The sequence below is a fragment of the Branchiostoma floridae genome, chromosome 1 (assembly GCF_000003815.2).
Source record: "Branchiostoma floridae strain S238N-H82 chromosome 1, Bfl_VNyyK, whole genome shotgun sequence".
NCBI lineage: Eukaryota > Metazoa > Chordata > Leptocardii > Amphioxiformes > Branchiostomatidae > Branchiostoma > Branchiostoma floridae.
In genome coordinates this window covers 18,685,344-18,705,015 of record NC_049979.1, presented here as the reverse complement: position 1 = coordinate 18,705,015, position 19,672 = coordinate 18,685,344, and the positions used below count along the sequence as shown (strand labels likewise).

General features: G+C 42.1%; 1 protein-coding gene across 1 annotated transcript in view; it reads left to right on the top strand.

Moving 5' to 3' along the window:
• LOC118411261 (nesprin-1-like) overlaps positions 1-19,672 on the top strand; it is a gene marked incomplete in the record, with an annotated part of 114,399 nt that overhangs the window by 26,967 nt on the left and 67,760 nt on the right. The window contains 38 exon segments of the mRNA XM_035813467.1: positions 47-233; positions 366-511; positions 929-1,064; positions 1,318-1,414; positions 1,568-1,770; positions 2,278-2,445; positions 2,755-2,904; positions 3,893-4,036; positions 4,160-4,339; positions 4,585-4,728; positions 5,022-5,189; positions 5,389-5,523; positions 5,639-5,800; positions 5,919-6,142; positions 6,394-6,502; positions 6,827-7,039; positions 7,258-7,785; positions 8,144-8,281; positions 8,527-8,718; positions 8,955-9,080; positions 9,286-9,462; positions 9,711-9,860; positions 10,136-10,261; positions 10,588-10,767; positions 11,137-11,163; positions 11,477-11,794; positions 11,910-12,236; positions 12,360-12,799; positions 13,141-13,327; positions 13,536-14,177; positions 14,329-14,475; positions 14,697-14,870; positions 15,052-15,387; positions 15,655-15,861; positions 16,086-16,193; positions 17,085-17,405; positions 17,576-17,739; positions 19,042-19,197. Of these exon segments, the coding sequence (XP_035669360.1) occupies positions 47-233; positions 366-511; positions 929-1,064; positions 1,318-1,414; positions 1,568-1,770; positions 2,278-2,445; positions 2,755-2,904; positions 3,893-4,036; positions 4,160-4,339; positions 4,585-4,728; positions 5,022-5,189; positions 5,389-5,523; positions 5,639-5,800; positions 5,919-6,142; positions 6,394-6,502; positions 6,827-7,039; positions 7,258-7,785; positions 8,144-8,281; positions 8,527-8,718; positions 8,955-9,080; positions 9,286-9,462; positions 9,711-9,860; positions 10,136-10,261; positions 10,588-10,767; positions 11,137-11,163; positions 11,477-11,794; positions 11,910-12,236; positions 12,360-12,799; positions 13,141-13,327; positions 13,536-14,177; positions 14,329-14,475; positions 14,697-14,870; positions 15,052-15,387; positions 15,655-15,861; positions 16,086-16,193; positions 17,085-17,405; positions 17,576-17,739; positions 19,042-19,197 (7,737 nt within the window).

Genomic DNA, 19,672 nt, shown 5'->3' with positions numbered 1-19,672 from the left:
GTCAATGTTACATAATAAGTCAGCGTGAGCAAACTGTCCATCATAGGTGGGAAGCAATAGTGGAGCAGACCCGTCGGTGGCAGTGGAAGATGGACAGCCGGCTCCCCCAGCCCCTGGGTCACATCGCCACCTGGCTTCACAAGGGGGAGGACATGGTCAACAGGACAGCAGCAACCAAGGATGGGCATGAGGAGACAGCCAATGAAATCCTTCAGATGATTCAAGAACATAAGGTAACAATCCCATACAAAACAAGTGAATATGATGTGGGCAAAACTTGATTATCTGGTCATTCCCGATTATGATATGGATACAAGGTAGAATTAGTTTTGCTACATTTGTCTGTAATGTTAATCCCACTTCAGGCATACTTCAAGGATCTAGACAAGTACACCCAAGCATTCCAAGATGTCAAAGCAGTAGGGAGGGTGAAAGGGGAGACAATTCCACAGGAGCAAGTCAAAGACCTGGATGGCAGGTTCATTAAACTGGCATCTGACTCACAACATAGGTGAGTTTTTGAGACTTAAATATCTGTTACATTTATTGGGAACTGCTATGGTTGTTAATGCACATATGTTGAATTGTTGACTGAAATGGAATTGTGCTTTTAATAGATACTACCCCTAGCTGTATGTCCAGAATATTTTTGAGACCGTTTTAATCTTTTTTCCTCACAATTCCACATTGAAAAACAGTATGTTTAAAAGATCTCTAGTGCAGCACCCCCAAGTATACAAATTGAGACATGCAAGAGTGTATTACACTGGAGAATATTGCATTTTCAGAGTGGCAATTAAATTCAGAATTGTTGAATAGACATTATACACTGTATGAACATGATGAAATATTAACCCTATACCAGGCTAGACAATTTGAATTTCCACTTGATGGTTGCCAACCTGACCCTGTGATGATCATACCACAGGTTCATCCAGCTCCAGTACTTGGAGTACAAGTACCGGCTGCTGGCATTCCTGGTGATGGGAGAGACCAAACTCAAGTCTTGGACCATCAAGTATGGCAAACAGGAACACGTGGAACAGCTACTCAAGAACTACATGGTACGTGTATCAGGTGATATCAGAAAAACTGGGTAGAAAAGATTTCTCTATCAAAACTTAACTTGTAAGTTGACCAGCAGAGGTTCCTAGCTTGAAATATGTGACTGTATTAGTTTTGCCAGCTTGCTTGTTTTAGAAAAATGTAATATAAATTTAAGATTCAATGTGCCACAAATGCTGCATGTATACAAAATTAGGCAACTTCCCTGAAAATGCAATGCTAATAGCCCAAATATTACATTGGTTACTGCAGGAGTTCATTCACAAGAAGAAGTTCTTTGAGACATATGACTCAACCTCAGCCTATCTACAGAGAGTGGCAGAAGCCTACCTTGCAGATGAAATTCCAGGTGAGAACCAGTTTCAGAAGTGCTTCTACAAGGGTGAAAAGCACCCTCTAGCAGTCAGTTTGCATATTGCAGTATGTCAAGTATGCCTTATTATCATAATGTCATGTATGCTTTTGATTTCATGAACTTTCTGAATCTCCCTTGATCTCCCAGCTGAGGAAAAGGAGAGGGTTCGTAAGTTCCTGAGTGACAAGGCTGCCCAGTGGAAGAACTTGTCGGTGGAGATCAGGAGTGTAAAGACCATGCTGGAGGAGGTGATTGACAAGTGGAAGAAGTACAATGAGTGTGTTCAGCTCCTACAGGACTGGCTGGAGAAGTCTGAAGGCATGGCCAGCAAGCCTGATGATGTCAAGAAGGTCAGCTTTATCTCTTAGACTGTCTGTTCTACAATAACATGTTAGTGAAATGTTTGTGTTGGTTATGTTACTACAAGATGCATTCAAGCATGCTTGTATAGCTCAGTATTTCTCGTGATTCAAAGAAGTTGAAAATTAACTTTTGATGGGAATTTGAAATTTAGGTATGCAACCTATGTTAGCGCTTTTAGTCAATGATTCACTTTTACTCTTTCCTGTTTTTGAACAAGACAATACTTTCCCTCCATAGTGAGGTGTGCGTTAACACCAGTTAGGTTGCAGAGATCAAGTCACTTTGAACACTCAGCAGTGTACAAAATAGTGGTCAATCCTAGCTTCTTCAATGGATGCTGTGGAAATGATTTCATCACAGTTGTCTGTGTTTACAAGAGTGTTTTTTCCTGAAGATACAGGCCAACTCACCTTACTGTACGTGTACAATCAATTTTTGATACTGATAAACATATGGCTAATGTGTCTGCTCTTTGACCACACCCTCCTGTACAGGAGTACTTCCAGGACTTGTTCCAGTGGCAGGACAGACAATCTCTGCTGAATGAAACAGGGAACTTTCTAATTGAGATCACCAATGAGTCTGTCTCCCTGGATATTCAACAACAGCTACTGCTCATCAATGGCAGGTGGAAGGACTTGTTTGACTCCGTCAAAGACCAGGTGATAATTGTTCTACAGTAATTATGCATTTTCTGTTGTAATGGTACCAATAACAGGACCAGTTGCAACAATGAGTTGGATGAAGTAAGGAGAGTCGTCACTTTGAAAGTTTGAGAAGATTGTAAGTTCTTGTTGTTTTTTGCCTAGGGTAAATGCATAGTATTTTGCTTCATATTGCTGAAATGTTTGACTTTTTCAGTGTAGTGTCTCACAGTCACAGTGTCCACTTGACATTGTGTGAACAAACCTGTAGTGTCTATTACAGTGGAAAATGTTTGTTTCTTGCTAATGTTGCTCCTTCCTCACTAGGTAAAGGAAGGCGAAGTGAGCAAAATGAACCGGGAATATCAGACGGGAACCAAGCGGCTGACAGACTGGCTGACCAAGGCGGAGAAAGTGCTGAAGAAGCCAGTCCAGGTGACTTATGTCTCCATCAAGGAGTATGTGCAGGACCTAGAGGTGAGTAGCCATATTGGTTTTGGTTTTAAAAGCATGTACTATAGAATTTAGGCACCAAAACTGCAAATTTATTGAATTCATCAAGATATCCTTTCAGATTGACGTTTGTAATTTATTTTCAACATATCTGTCATTTTCGCAAATTTCAAGTATTAGTCAACACACAAGCAAGCCGCGCCAAGTCTCCTTATTTTCAGTACCCTACTCATAAGCCAGCCACAGAATATAAAATACATACCTGACTTTACCTTGCTGTCGGCAATCTTTGAAGCTTTGTGTGGGACCAAGTGTCACAGAAATATCACTACAAATGAACTGTCAACAAGCTTCAGTAACAATTTGAGTGAACCACTGAATACATTTGAGTGTGGTTTGTCAGAAAGTGGAACAGAGTTGGACAAAAGTCACATTCATATTAACCAATAGTGTAAATAACAAGCTAGACCCTATATGTTGATTTATTCATACCTTTAGATATCCATATATGTGTGTTAAATTGTACTGTATGTAGCTGTTATACATGTAGACCTTACGAAAGTTGCTGTACTTTTGTCGTGTCTCAATAAAGATTACTAATATGATGTGAATACCACTGTACAGTGTGATAACGTATGATGTAGTAAAATGACCAAAAACAATGCCTTTGTTTTGATTTTTTGATCACTCAGATACTACAGTATACTGTACCTTTTAACTTTCTCTCAGGACATTTTCTGTTTTCCATATTCATGTATCTTCACAAGAAAAGAACAGGTGTTGATCAGCATGTAGCATTATGTGAAGCCCTGAGCTGAAGTTGTTGTCTGATGTTGGTGTTAAAGACAATACAATTTTGAAAGTGTGAAAAATAACGTAATTAACCCAATGGTGCTTGCATTCTAGACTGACAGGTTGTCACTTACTTAGTCATCAGATCAGTATGCCTATCCATTTGTAAGCAAATTATGCAACAAGTGACTAAATTCTTCTTGTGTGCACCCCACTCTAGGACATAAATGCTGAGATCCCAGCCCAGGAGAGTGCCATCAAAGCTCTGTCTAAACTGGGACAGATTCTGGTGAAGGAGACACCCCCTGACCAGGTCAAGACCATGTTTGAGGCCCTAAAGGACATCAAGGACAGATTTCTCAAGGTCAGAAACTTTCCTGGTTTGAGCTTGCCTTGATTCAGACATACAGAGTGCATTAAAAAAATTCTACATGTATCAGCTAAAATGTGTTCCGTTGGTAGTGTTTGACTGTGTTTTACCTCCTAGGTGCGAGAGACTGTTCCTGTTGGAATGAGGTTGTGCACAGAGATGCAGGAGCCGTTGGAGGCCCTAGAACATGGATGCCTGGAGATCACCCGCTGGCTGGACCAGGCTGAGAAGCTTCTCCTGTCACACAAAGTGGAGGCTAGCTTGGAGCAGCTGGAGGAGAGAATCAAATCTCATCAGGTACAGAAACAAAGAATGGCAGTGTGAAATTATTATGATCAAAGTCATGGTTCCTATTTTCTTATTAACAGGTGATATGGATATCCTGTTTTATTATTAACAGGTGTTATGGAACGAAGGGATAAATAACTGTTGTCCACCACTGAAAAGTTCAGCCAAATGCTAAATGTAATTTGTATTACATGTTATTTTTCTTAAAAGGCTAAAAACTACAATGTGATACAATATTGTGTTCTCTCCCTCAGCAATTTTTCATCAGTCACAAGCAGATCCGCTCCAAACTTGAGGCCAGAAACAAAGAGCTGAGCAAGGTGCTGAGTCTGTGTTCCGACAACATGGACAAGTCCATTGTGGAGATACGGATGACGGACATCATTACCAGGTTCCAGGTACAGAGAACACAACTTTGCAAAAACATAACCTGTTAGCTGAATGATAAGTTATCTATGCTTTTTAGAACATTCATTCTGAATTGTAAAAGCACTGTGTTAACAGCAAAAATTAAAATTGTCATAGATTATGAGCTGATCATAAACTCAACTCAGACATATATTTAGTTGTTTCAATCACTGGTCAGAGATAGAGGCATACTTTGATATCGTGCAGTGTAAATGTAAAACTCTTTGATATTTGATTGAGTCTCTACATGTAGGCCCTAATTTTACATTTCTCACATCTGCAGAACTGCATGGACATTGCATCTGAGTGGGAGAAGAAGCTGAACAGTGTCCTGCTGACATGGAGGGATTTCGGCAGGAGGCAGGCAGATGTGGACAAGAAGCTGAAGGAGGCAGCAGCTATCCTAGCACAGGAGGGAACCCAGATAGATAAACTCATCACGGGTCATCTGGTATGTGTGCTTGTAATGGTCATAAACAATGTGTTAACTGTATTACATTTATGTCTAAGTGTGATGGCCATGAAATTTTGTACATGTATACACGTGTATGCGTAATAGTACAATGATGTTCTTTCTGACAAACTCATATATTCAATTGTTCAGATAGTTCAAATTTTTCATTTTGACTAAGAAGATTGATTATTCCCAGGATTTCTTCAATGCGATGGATGAGACCATCCCAAGAGAGTATCTGACTGTGGCTGAGAAGCACCTGCAGGAGATGCCAGAGCCAACTCGCACCCAGCAGCAGAGGAAGATACAGGACACTCAGGACCGCTGGAAGGTTGGTCATCCTCTTCTCTTCTGTTTTTCTCTACTTGTGAACACAAGATCCGAATTGATTCACAAGTCTGTTGGTTCATACCATATGGTAACATGCTATGCATTCCTTATTCTAGGATATAACAAGAAAGGCGCCCATCCGCCTTGCCAAGCTGCAGTTCCAGAAGCCAGAGACCATGTTGAAGAAAAAGCTGACAGAGACAGAGGCAGAGCTGGCGGAAGAGATCAAGCTGCTCAATGCAAAACACAGCCCTGAGAAACTGTTGGATAGACATAAGGTACAAAGAAAATTAGGTCATTAACTGAAGTATACCTTAAGAAGGCAGATGTCAATTTTCTAGTGTTTGGTCCTGTATATCTATATAGCTCATCAATCTCTGTTTCTGTATGTTGTAGAATTACTTTCACAAGGAGGGCGGATTCTTCAGCATCTGTGAAGAGTGCAAATATCTAATGGAAAATGCCACAAAGAAGATGAAGGCCATAAAGAAGGATGACACCTCCCTTGAGGATGCCTACACAGAGTATAAGATGAGATATGGAGAACTTCGAGCTGAGGTGGAGGTCATCTACAAAAAGATTCTGGAAAGACTTCAGCAATGGAGCCAGTACAGGGAAAGGTTAGACATTACGTTAACCTGTAGCATCCCCTAGTGCTGTTAATGTTGACCTCGATTGCTGTGTAATATGTATGACTTTTCCCCTCGTGGAAGGCCATCAGTAGGGATGAAACATGGTACTGTTGCAAACTGCACATTTTCATAACAGCAGTATTTCCTGTAGTTTTGTAATTTCACAATGCAGCAATGTGCTTTATCATTTTTTTAGACCATATTGACTGGGTTCAAAAATGTTCTCAACCCTTGCTTAGATTGAAAACATTCAGTCAGTGGCTGGAAAGTGAAGAGAAGTCCCTGAGAGATTTGTCCAGCACAGTCCCCAGCAAGGAGGAGTTTGAAATGTATAAGGCAAAACTGGAGGTAAGTATCGATAAATTACATGTATTTTGGATATTGTATGAAGGCAAACTTAAGTGTATATCCTTTGCCTGGATGGACTACTCTTCATTATGTATGAAAGTTGTACATGTAGACTAAGGGTCTAGCCCAACGTTGAGAGTATAGATGGGCAGTTGCCTTAAATGTCACAAGACATACATGTAATTCTTTTATATATCCAGGCTGTTGATATTTCTTTGCTCAAGTATGAAATGCACATCTAAAGCAAGTATTGCAGAGGCTGGAATTTTACCTTGGCGAAATGTTCATGGGGAAATGTAGAACTTTGGTCTCTTTGTCCACCAGACCCTGATGAAGTACAAAGAGGCCCATGCTGGTGATGTCCAGTGGCTGACAACAACCCTGAAGACCCTGACAGGAGGCAGCCAGGACCCTGAAGCTGTCGGTCAGCAGAAGGAGCTACAGGACCTCGTACAGCGGTACAACAAGCTGGACGGGTCCATCCAGGGTGCAGGGGAGAGGGTCCAGGAGGCTGAACAGGCCATGCAACAGGAGGAGGTAAGGCCATTCCTACATTCCTACATGGGAAGAAGCGTATTCATTGACACATGAGATGTGTCAACTTTTGTGTTGTCGTCATGTCCTTACATGCATACACTAAACTTAAGGTTAAGATACATGTACATCAGTGCAATAAGATAAAATGGTGTGGGACTCTAAGGCAAGATTGCAATTATTACATTTTGGTAAGCCCTGTAGCCATTTCCCATTCACAGCAACTCTTCACCAATGATGGATTATCCAACAACATTGAAGCTTATGAAAGAACAAGCCAAGATGCCTGTGCAGCAGAGGAGACACTGAATCCTGAGAAGGAACTTAGTACACCTCCGTCCTCCCTTCCCACTTGTGCCTCACCAACAATGGATGAAATCTCTGAGAGTGACTCAGAGAGCCAAACACCTCCGTCCCCACCTCCGTCCCCACCTCCGTCCACACCTCCGTCCACACCTCCACAACAGACCAGTCCAGGTTCACTGTGCAAGATCACTTGGGAGGCAAAGGATCCAAAAAAATCACAAGCATCCAAGTTCAGCCATGATGTGGGGCTGATGGGTATGTCTGGTCCTGGTGTACCCGGTGGAGAGTCAACTGAAACTTCACCACCTCCGGCCCCCTTAGGACCTCGACAAGTGAAAGTTTCTATCACTGGAGGAAAGCTGAGAAGGTTGCCAGACGGAAGGCTTGTCTTTGATATCCCAGCAATACCTCCCCAAGTACAACACATGATGAAGTGTCAACAGGTACCTATGTTGCCATGGTGAAGGTGAAGGGATGGCTCTGTGTAGTTGTAGGCATTCTTATCATAGTTAGGTCCCATGCTTTTGCTTCTTGCCCAAAAGCTTGCCCTCTTCCCTCCCCACAAAGAAGAAGAAAGTTGGTGATGGCGAATAAAACATTTTGTAATGCTTCTGGGCTTCAAGGCAAACAGAGCACTGATGTTTATTCCAGAGGGGTTCTGGTGTTTTTTCTTGATTATCATTGTCATCAGCATCCGTCCATTGATAAAAAATTTGATGAACCTCCTACCTCTACCTTTGTAGACAAAATAGCAAAACATCAGAACTGTTATGTGATGGATTTTTTGTTGTGCTGCTGCAGGAAAACCGCCTGCTGGAGGAGTTCAAACAGAAGAAGACAGCGGCGCTCCGTGAGATGGACAACATCAGGGAGGATATAGAGGAGGCTTCCCAGATGGGGGGACTACAAACTGTAGGAGAAAACGTGCAATCACTCCAGGTAAATTTTACTGTCGATAAAAAGTCATCACAGCAAAATCTCTGTTTAAGGTCTTGATATGTTTTGTCATTATGCAAAACAGTACGTATGACTAGTTCTACCATAGTCATACATATGAAGACATTATTGAGAGTTGAAAATCACAAGCATGGCCTACTGACTAAAGCGTCCTTCAGAGGACAGGAATTTTTTTTTTGTCAGCTTCAAACAATTATCCTTACACAGAGCTTCCACCATCTTTTCAGTCCTTGAAACCTCAGCAGAAGAAGCTGACATCCCAGCTGGCCAGTCTGGAGTCCATGTTGTCTCAGATGTCGGCCATGCCTGGAGTAGGGGACAAGGCTGCCTGGGACAAGGAAGCAGCAGACCTGAAGCAGAGATGCGCCACCCTCCAACAGGACCTGCAGGACAACCTCACAGCCATGGAGAACTTACAGGTGGCTTGTCTTCATGGAACCTCAAATGTGTCTCTTTTACTCGCTATGGATCACTAGATACTGTGTTAAGCAACCATGAAAATCAACTTGTATACATGCTGTTTATATTATGTGTAAGCTTCCATATGACAAATTGACTTTAGAAATACAATGTTTTGTTATTCACCTCTTTCACGTTGTAGCTGTAGATGTAACAGGTGTATTGTGTCATCTCATTTTTGTTGACAACCCAACAGGTGAGGTGGGAGGACTTCTATGCCAAGTTAGACCGGTTTAACAGCTGGATTCAGACATCAGGTGCCAAACTGGCCAAGGTAGAACAAGCCACAGACAGCCCGGAGGTGCTGTTTGATAAGGCCAAGGTAAGAGATTTGAAGATGGTTCATTCATCATTATAGTTTCTATTCACAATTTAATTTCACTCTATCTTGACTGATGACCTGTAAAATTCCTTGAACAGAAAATTATATTTGATATCACAAAATATAGATCATCTCTTCCACAACTCATAATCTTTAGACAAGCAGACTGTGATATAGAAGTCTTAACCATTCCTTTTCATTCCAGGGCATCTGCAGTGAGATTTTTGACAAGTATGAAGACCTGGAAGCCCTTGAGAAAGAAGGTCAGAGCTTAATTCCAGATGCAACTGATGCAGAAACACTGGCTGTCAAGACCAAGCTTCAGGAAGCTGGCAAGCAGTGGGAGATGCTGTGCACCAGGGCCAAGGCTCTCAACACTAAGGTATCCAGTTCAGCTCAGTTTGTAACTCTGTTCATTTGGTCATATGAAATGTTGAATGTTGGTACCTGCCATAGTACTGTGGGAGTTTAAGAAATATTTTACATAGTAAAAGTATGATAAAGAAAATACCTGGAAATAGAGTGTTTGACCTGTCTATAGAGATAAATTGGTTGACATATTCTATATGAATCTTGACTTCATCATAGAATCATATATCAGACTTGAAACAATTCCATATCTTACTTCAGGTAAAGGAGAATGTAGGTCACTGGCAGGCCTATCAGGGCTACCTGCAGCAGCTGCTGCCATGGCTGGAACAAGCCGAGCGCACGCTCAGACAGCAGCTGCCCAAGTCTGCCTCCAGTGCACAAGCAGAGGAACATGTCAGGCAGCAGCAGGTAATTACCAGGACTGGTGTATCCTCCAGAGTCCTTTGGAAGTAAAATAGAAAAGTCTTGGAAGTGGTCATCAAATGCTCAATATTTATAGTCCAGCATACTGTAAGGCTAGAAAAATGTTACCATTCTTAACCATATCAAACAGGCACCCTGTAAATCAGCTTCATATCATGTATGCCAAATTTTTCTATTCATATTACAGTAAAATCAATTTGCTTGATCAGAAACATCTCATGTCTATCTATATTTATCTGGGTTTATGTGTTATGTTCCAGGTGTTCTTCAGAGACCTTGAGGAGCACAGGTCCATCCTGGATGCAGCCGTGGCTGAGTCTGAGCAGATCATCAGTAAGCCTCACCTGGGGGAGGAGGTGGAGGACGTCCAGAACAGGTTCACACAGGTGGGCATGCCTTCTTCAGCTAAGACTCCAAGAGTATATTGCTAACAAACCCATCTTTGTGTTATGCCTCCCAGTAAGAACAAAGACTACACACCATATTAAGCCATGTACATGTATGGGGTGAATGGAGAATTTTTGGGTAAAGCTTTGTTTCCACATTTTTGTTTTTTGTTTCAAGAGCTGTACTTGTCACAGCGATGGTAGTTGGTGAAATTAGTCAACTTGAATATCTTTTGGCATTGATCTGGACAGAAAATTCAAGTACATGTATGATGTAATGTTGCCACCAAAATGTTCCCACCTTAAAGTTTGTTGATGTGTGTCAGGTGGAAGACTTGACCAATGAGAGAACCACCGAGATGTCTTCCTCCCGTGAGAAGTGGAAGGAGTATGAGACTGATGTCAGCTCCTTCCTGAAGTGGCTGGAGAAGTGTGAGAGCCTGTTGAAGGGTCACGTGGACCCAGCAGACACACAGAAACACCAGGCTTACATACAGACCATGAAGGTACAGAGAGTAACATCTGTGCATTTGATGCAATCATGTAACTTTAGTTGCCTAATCAAATGTAGCTGTCTCAGATTCTCAATGTATCACTAGGAAAGATTATGTTGTACAGTGAGATACAGTAAGCTTCAATTACTGTTGTATTTTCTATGCAAAGCTCTTACATTGTACATCAGAAAGCCTTAAACTATAACAGTTTTAGGGTCATTGTGGCAATTCTGTTTCATTTCTTGTTGTTAACAGTATCCTGCAAAGTTGCTGCTTTTCTATTTTAGAAACAGCTGCTTGGACTTGATTGCAAGTTTTGGGAGTCAAGTCCAAGTAGCTGGTACATGACCTCACTTTCCTTCTCCTTATGAACTTCCACAGACCCTGCAAGATGAAGTGGGTGCCATGGTAAACCCCTTAACTGTTTCACTTTGTGCTGGTCCTGATGCTTATGTGTACCGTGATGCATTTCTGCTTAATCACTGTGAAGCTTTGTGGCTTTGATTTCATTTGCTTAGGTTTGAGTTTGCTGGTCTGGTTTGCTTATATTCTGATGTGGAATTTTTGTTTTGGCTCACTTTCCAAGACATGAATATACAAAATGATCTATTCAACTTACAATGTGTGAATTTGTAAATTACAATGTCAACATCATTGATCATATTTCATCCATTTCCCAGAGACATTTTGTTTGATGTATTTTCATTCTTTGTGCCTCTAGAAACTCCAGGATAGTGTGGCAAATGTGAAACCTTCATTTATGGACCTTCTGGAAGCTAACAGCAGTCTGAGGGAAATCGCCAGTCCACAAGGGGCCAAAGCCCTGCAGACACAGAGAGTGGACCTGGAGAAACGCTTCCATGCGCTGGAGACGAATATCGAGCAGAAGATTAGGCAGGCTGAAGGGCTGGGGGAGAGATGGACCCATCTGTACTCCCGGTTGGACGAGTTTACAGCACTGTTACATGGCACTGATAGCAAGCTTACATCAGCATCCGAACCACAGGGAGCACCTGAGGATGAGCTCAAGAGGGCAAAGGTACAGAATGATACTCTTTTTCTCTGTAAGTGTTTTGCACTCACAATGTATATATCTGTGCTGCTGTCTTTTCCTACCAATTAAGGAAAACCCTCTTTTTTCGTGCTTTTTACAGGCTGTCAGTGCTGCAGTGCAAGAGATGTCCAAACCTTTAGCTGCTTTGGAGAAAGAAGGTCAAACTCTCCTGAAGGACTCAGACTCCTCCCATAACTCCACTGTCAAACTGAAGCTAACAAGTGCCAGGAAACAGTGGGATGATCTGTGCAGTAAGGTGAAGACAAAGGAGGAGGAGTTGTCAGCAAACCTGGGCCACTGGCAGCAGTATCGCAAGGCCCTGGATGAGTTTATGGCCTGGCTGAAGGAAACAGAAGGCTTGATGTTGGAGGACCTGGCAAAGTGTAGCTGCTCTGCTGATGTGCAGGAGTTTGTTGAACAACATGAGGTACAACATAAAATATTGTTGTGGTCATAAATACCACTTAATATCTTTACATTACTGTATTCTGCCATTAGTCTTGATTACTTTCCGTCAATGACATTAAACATGGTACATCTCCTGTTCTAGAGAACCACAAGGGACATTGAAAGCCACAGAAGATCCCTGACCACAGTGAACCAGTACTCGTCCCGGGTGCAGGGCCAGCCACAGCTGCAAGAGGAGGTGGAGATGCTGTCCCAGCACTTCGACAGGGTGGTTCGGATGAGTAAGGAACGGACCATCCAGTTGGATGACATGCAGACTCAGTGGACACAGTATGAGAGTGAGCTGAAGAGCTTTGAAGAACAGCTGGATGAGTGGGAGACCACTCTCAGCACAGAGGTCAATACTGCAGACATCCAGGGCTTACAAGCAGAGTTGGATGCTACTACATCTGTGGTAGAAGAGCTGACTTGGTATCTTCCAACGTATGACAAGCTGCTGGGGACCAATCAGATGCTGAGAAAGTATGCAAACACTGAAGGAGCTGCAGCCCTGGAACAACAAAGCTCCAGTATGCAGGAGAGGTTCGTTACCACTGATTGTTTACCTTATCACAAATACCCACCTGAGTGTAAAGCAATTTACATTAATGCTACTAATGTCAGACAAATAAATGTCTTTACCCATTAGATGTTTTGTTGGTTCTATGTCTGTTAGATTTCGTACAGCAACCATTTCCATCAACATGGTTCATTTACTGATTTAGATCTCCTCTTTGTGTAGTGCATTTCATTTTTTTTAATGTATTGGTTGTAAGAGAAATCTTGAATGTGTGTTGATGTTAATCCAAGTCTTAGGCATGAAAGTGCAAGGAACTCTGATGTACAGTTGTACATGACCCTGTCCTCACTGTTGATTATTATAGATGGGAGAAGCTGGCCAATGCCATGTCAGATCGGCAGACTCACATCTCGGCCCTGCTGGACAGCCAGAAGCAGCTGGAGCAGGACATGGGCAGCTTCTCCAGCTGGGTCACAGCCTTCCAGGACGAGCTGGACCAGGCAGGGCACATCACTGGGGACCAGCTGGGTGCTGCTCAAACAAAAGTCAAGGTATGCACATGTTTCTTTCTGTAGGAGGTACTTCAGTATAGAGTTCACTTTCATATACAAATAAGTACCACAACAGTTTTTAGGTAGAAATTCAATGAAATTGTAACTAAAATGCTATCTCTGTTACCATAGTTGTAGATAAAAGTTATTTTTCCAGAGGCAAATGAGCTTTTACATTATTTCATCTGTTCCTTTTGGATAACTCTAGGAACAAAGAGCTGAGCTGGAAGACCAAAAGGAGCTTTATGAGCGCATCTCAACCAAGGTTCAAAAGGAGGTTGCGGAACATCCCAGAGAGAACAAGTTTCTGTCAGACAGACAGTCAGAACTTAGTACACTTTTTGAGTCAGCGGAAGATGTTATAGCCAAGAGAGAGGAGACTCTCCCAGCATTGTCACATTACATGGACCGAGCTGCAATGCTTTCTGCAAGGCTGAAGGAGGTGGATGCTATGTCTGCTTCTCAACAGAACCTGACTCCAAAGGAGCTTGAAAAAGTGCAACATGACATTGAGGACATTAAACCACTCCTCGATGAATACAAGGTGCAATCAAACAGACTAGAGTCCTCCCTGCAACAGGCAAAACTAACAGTGACAGATCCAAAGAGCGGGAAGAAACTAGCAATAAGGGAAGAAGTGGAACTGTTATTATCCTCTCATGAGAAATGTAAATCTGTGGTACAGAAGAAGCAAGAACAGCTGGACCAGGCAGACACCTGCTGGAAGGCCTTCCTGGAGAAGGAGGGGAGGCTGATGCAGCAGCTGGCAGCTGTGGAGGGGAAGTTAGAGGTGCATGGTGCAATGGAACCAACCAACAAAAACATCAAGGCACAGCTAAAGGGCTGTGAGGTTAGGATTATTTTATACCTCATGCTAGCATTCTGAGATGGAGACTGAAATTATTTTGTGAGATTTGAAGAGTAGTCAATTTGATGTAGTGTTTATATTTGGCTTATGACAAGAGATGTCTTAATCAGTGATTATTCCTTACTTTTCGTAGAAACTTCAAGAGGAGCTGAAAAGTTGCAATCAAGACTTGACCTCACTGAAGAGCAGAGGTAGTGAGGTGACATCACTGAACCCCAGGAAGGATCCGCTTGTACAGGAACACATACAGAAGATGTCTGGCAAAACTCAACATGTCCAGGTAAACTACACCAATTATCTCAGGATAAAGGGAAGTATAGCGTGCTTGATACTGGAACACTAAGATAAGTAGTAAATTCTTGTCTTTTATTCCATAGGAAAGAATGTAAAACAGTTGAGTCATTTGCAAAGTTGGTGAATCCACATTATGTAAGACATCTTTTCAGGATTGATCTGAAGGTTAGGTATCAGTATATATTGTTCATCATTGTCCACATTCAGGAGTTGCTGAGCCAGAGGCAGGCATCCTGCCACAGCCTGTTAGAACTGTTTGCTCAGTACCAGAAGTGCAAGTCATCAGTGGATGAGATGGTGCAGGGGATCAGTCGCACAACCTCAGGGGGAGCAGGTCTGCTCAGAGAGGAGGATGTCAGGAGACAACTTCGAAAACTGGAGGTCAGTATTGAAATATGCAGTAATGGAAAGAAATAGTATAGTACAAAAGGTATAGTATTGAGGACTTATGTTTGGAATTCAGATTTCCCTTTGTAAGTAAACATGACTGGAAATTGTTTTGTGCCTGATCCCCTTAATAACAGTGCTTCAAGAATATCTGCTAAATGTGTTCCATTCACAGGAAGCTGAATCCACCCTGACAAAGCAACAGCCCCTTCTGGATGACCTGACCACAAATGGCAATCTTCTGATGCGACAACTGAGGGCCACAGAACACTACAAACCTGAGGGTGTGAAGACCAACTTAGATGCATCCATCGAAAGTTGGCTGGACTTAAGCCAAAATGTCCAGCAGCAGAAGGAGTCCCTGACCACCCAGCTGAAGCTGTGGGAAGAGATCAATGCCAGCACGCAGGAGTTTGACCAGTGGTTGGCAGGACCTGTGTCTGAGCTAAGGGCTGAGGTCACCAACTTCAAGGACAGTGGGAGAGTGAAATCCAAACTGGAGCTGTTCCAGGTCAGTCAACTCCATATATGTACTGATGTACTGATGCAATGTACTGGTGCCAAATCCTTTCTTACCGCCACTTTTTTTGTAAACCTATTATGTTACATTGCAGTTCTGCGGCAATTGTTTTTAGGTACATACAGTAGTCTCTTAAATGACATTGATGCATGGGTGAGTATAGTGTTTGAAAAACAGGCAAGGACACAGCATGTCATATTTGTTTGCTGGTCTTAATGTCTAAAAGGCCATACTAAATTTGTGATGTTATAATTGCAGGATGACCTTAACAACCATGAGAAACAGTTTGAAACTTTGAAGAAAAAGGTATCTTCCCTGGAGAGCATTTGTGGCAGAGAATCATCAGATGTACACAACACACTGGACCACATCTCATCAGAGCTAAGTAAGGCTGGGAAACTGGCTTCTGATGGACAGGCAGTGCTTCAGGACTTCAGTGGACAGCAGGAGGCACTACAGACACGGGTAAGCTAAGTTTTGTTATCTAAGGCTTGTCAGTTTTACCCTTTGTCCATTGATAGATGTTGCTCTTCATGTACTAGACAAAGTAAGGGATTGATCTTTTAGCATCTAAGGTGGTACTTGCCTTTTACTGTGGTATATTTGCCATTTATTTTAGATACATATGTTTCCCATGTACTGTGGTTGATGAACCATTGATGCATACTTTATATCTGCACATTTACCAGGTGGATGATTTGCTAGCCTGGCTGCAGACAGTGGAAGTTAAACTGTCTAAATGTGATGATGACTCTGGTAGTGATGCCCACCTCTCAAGCCTCATCAAACAGTGCAAGGTGAGATGTCTTTTGTTTTTATGTGGGCGAAGCCACACATTTAGTATTCTCTACAGATATTCCACCCGACCAATCAAAACTCAGAAAAAATGGAACCTGTAGCATGCAGTCCACGTTTCCAGCTTTTTGATTGGCTAACACTCTGACTGTCTGGTGGATACGTCAGGGGTAAACCTATCAACGCACAGGTCACAAAATGGCACTCGGCAGCGCAGTATCACAAAAAATAGGGGTATTGGACGTTGGGTAGAACCGGTTACGGGGCCGAAAAACGTTGAAAATGCAGCAAGTTCAGAGCATCTAATCGGCTAAATAACAACGTAAAAATGCCCCACAAAAAGTATTCTAGTATTCTGTCCAAGTTTTAGTGAAATACCTTCGATTGTAAGCGAGAAAAATAGCCAGCGGAAGCTCGCGGTTTTTTTCAAGCAACACAATACATTTGTATACCTGTTAAAACGTGCGCTCGTAACATGTTGTAGCACTGGCTCAATGGGATTATCCACGCGTGGTAAACCAACGCTCCGGGATCGAATCCGTGGACAGACAATGTTTTTTATTTTTTTTTTCTTTTTGCTGCATTTTCGCGAAAATGTTGCCTTTCTTGTTGCTTCTTTTCCTGCGATTTTTGCTTTCTTTTCCCTTCGCCCACATCCTGCATTTTTTTCAAAAATGTTGCCTTTCTAGTTTCACTTAAATCCATTGTGTAAAATTCATTAATTTACATCTACAAAGAAAGTCAACATTGTACTACGCAATACTTAAATATGCAGCTAGAAACATTATGTCTAACACAGTTACTTGATTAGCAAAGCTGAAAAAGTTCCATGTTACTGAAAGCATCTGCTGTGCAACAGAATTACAAGTTGAACGTGTTCCCTTTTTCTGCAGGACATATCAGCAGAGCTGCAGTCTCGACAATCTGATGTTGAGGCCACCAGTGAGAAGCTGAATGTCATCTGCAGAAAGTACCAATCCTCTGATCTGGAGCCGTTAACACAAGGTGTGTCCAGTGTCAGGACTAAGTACGACTCTGCCTGCTCATCAGCTGAGAAGGTACAGGGGCATCTGGAGCACAGCCTGGATCAGAGGTTTAATACAACTGTGGAGGAGCTGCACACATGGCTAAAACCATACCAGGATACTGTGGCTGCCTGTACAGAGCCAACAGGGGAACAGGCAGACATTGAAAACAAACTGCACCAGATACAGGTACATGGCTTGCATGACAATGTATGATTAACAGTTCACAGCTCTTTTTTTAAATTAAGGTATTTGAATTTTTATGTAATCAAGTCTTTTTACATCTGTGATGGCGGATGCCATGATGATTCATCATTGCAAATTGTTCAAGCTCTAATGTTCACATTGTTTTGCCTCAGGACATGTTGTCTAAGGTCAGTGCAGGGGAAACCAAAATAGCTGCAGCTGAACAACAAGGAAAGTGTCTTTCTGATGTCCTTCCATCAGCAACCACAGATAGCATCTCTCACCAGCTCACCTCTGTCAGACAGGAATGGGAAACACTCATCAGCACTGCAAAACGGTATTATGTTGAACACTTCTACATATCTATTAGTTATGTCATCCAGTTATGTCACCCAGGAAAATATCTTGTCTTGAGAGAAAAGTTCCTACTTGCTAACATACAATGTGAACTTCTTAACAGTATGATATATTACATGCATTGGCATAATACCGGTCATAAGCCTTATACCGGTCGATTAAAAATAGTGGAACTTAAAGAGATCTACACATGCAACAATAGTTATTTCTGAGGTATGCACACTTCAGACATCTAGGTGTCCAATACATAATTTACAAAGCATCGATAACAATGCATTCGAAGACAACAAGGCCAAAAGTTTTCAGGTCATTTTCGGGGCAGGCGAGCTCGTCGTGGGACAAACACACTGTCACGTTCATCGCCAGATTTGTAGATAATAATCACATGTGCTCACGGCACAAGACGAGCATGATTCAACAGCAATCTTGAATTTCTTTTGGTGACCTACAACTCGTGTAAAAGTGTGAGGAACTGTTGCATTATCGCCCGGATCTACGGCTGAATGGGTCAAATTGAACGTACGCCGCCATTTTCCCGCCATTTTTAATGCTACGGCCAGCAGTAAAGTTTTACGTCATAGCGGTTGTGACGGATCAAAATTAAATGAAAATTCTTGTCAGTATATGCCCATTTTCTCATGACTTTTTGTATGCTCATGCAGATTTTTGTTTTGTGCAACTACTTACAGGAAAGAAAGGAACAACAGAGGATGTATAAAGGTACATAGCGGCAGTTAATTGTGCCGTGTTTCGTTCGACCGGTATAGTGCACCCCTTTCCAACCACGCGCCCGTTCTCCGTGCAATTCCGCGGTGTGTTCCAATTACGATATTATGTTTTTAGCAGGACCAGAGAGACAAAATAATTTACACAGAAGAAGTGGCAAAGGTAAGCTGTAACAGCAACATGTAACTGGAGAAAATGATGCGTTGATCATTTGCCAAATTAGCATTGCTTGAGAAATTGCAGTAAACCGACCGGTATTATGCCAATGGATGTTACAGTCCCTGTCTATAGCGGTTACTCATTGACAAGTGACTGGCCAAATTTACCACCGTGGACAGGTACACAACTGTAGCAACTATAAAGAAAAAGCTGATAAACTAACAACTAGCTATATCCACCTTGCCAGATTCCAGCTTGCCAGATTCACCCTGTTGAACTCAGTGTGCTTCTCATATTGATATGGCAATGCTACGTTGGCAATGCTACGTATCCATGCACCAGCATGTTAAACATTGCAATTTTATTAAACACAACCATTGTTTTATTGTATCAAAAGGTCCAAGGCATCCCTGGAGGAAGCCGTGGTCCAACATAAGGACTTTGAAGAGAAACAGCAGAAGTTTGACACATGGCTAGAGGAAGTTGAAGCTACCGTAAGGACAGAGTTTTCCCTAAAGGCTGATCTGGCTTTGAAGAAGTCACAACTGCAAAGGTTGGTACCAAGCTAAATATCACCAAGATTGACAATCCAGTTTTGTTCTTGTTTTCTTTCTACATTCAAGTCTTTCCTGTTGATGTACTATTATACATAACCATCAGTGACAATTATTAATGTGTCTTGAAGTCTGAGGGTTTGTAATTTGCATTCCAAACAGCACACACTATATAACGCTAGTTCACCTTTATCCGTGGGGTGACCTTTATCCGTTGCCTTTAAAAACAGCACATTTAGGAGTATTAAGTCTGCTGACAGTGGTTTCAAATTTGCAATATTTTCAAAATATTCCAATTTTAAACCACCGTCCGTCTACTCTATATCCCTAAAATCGTTTTTTGTACAAACAACGAATATAGGTTACCCTCGGATAAAGGTGAACCAGCGTTAGTGACAAATCAACAGAGAGGTTATCAACTGTTAAGTAGAAAGAGATATAACTTTACACTTAGAACACAGTGATGACTTCATC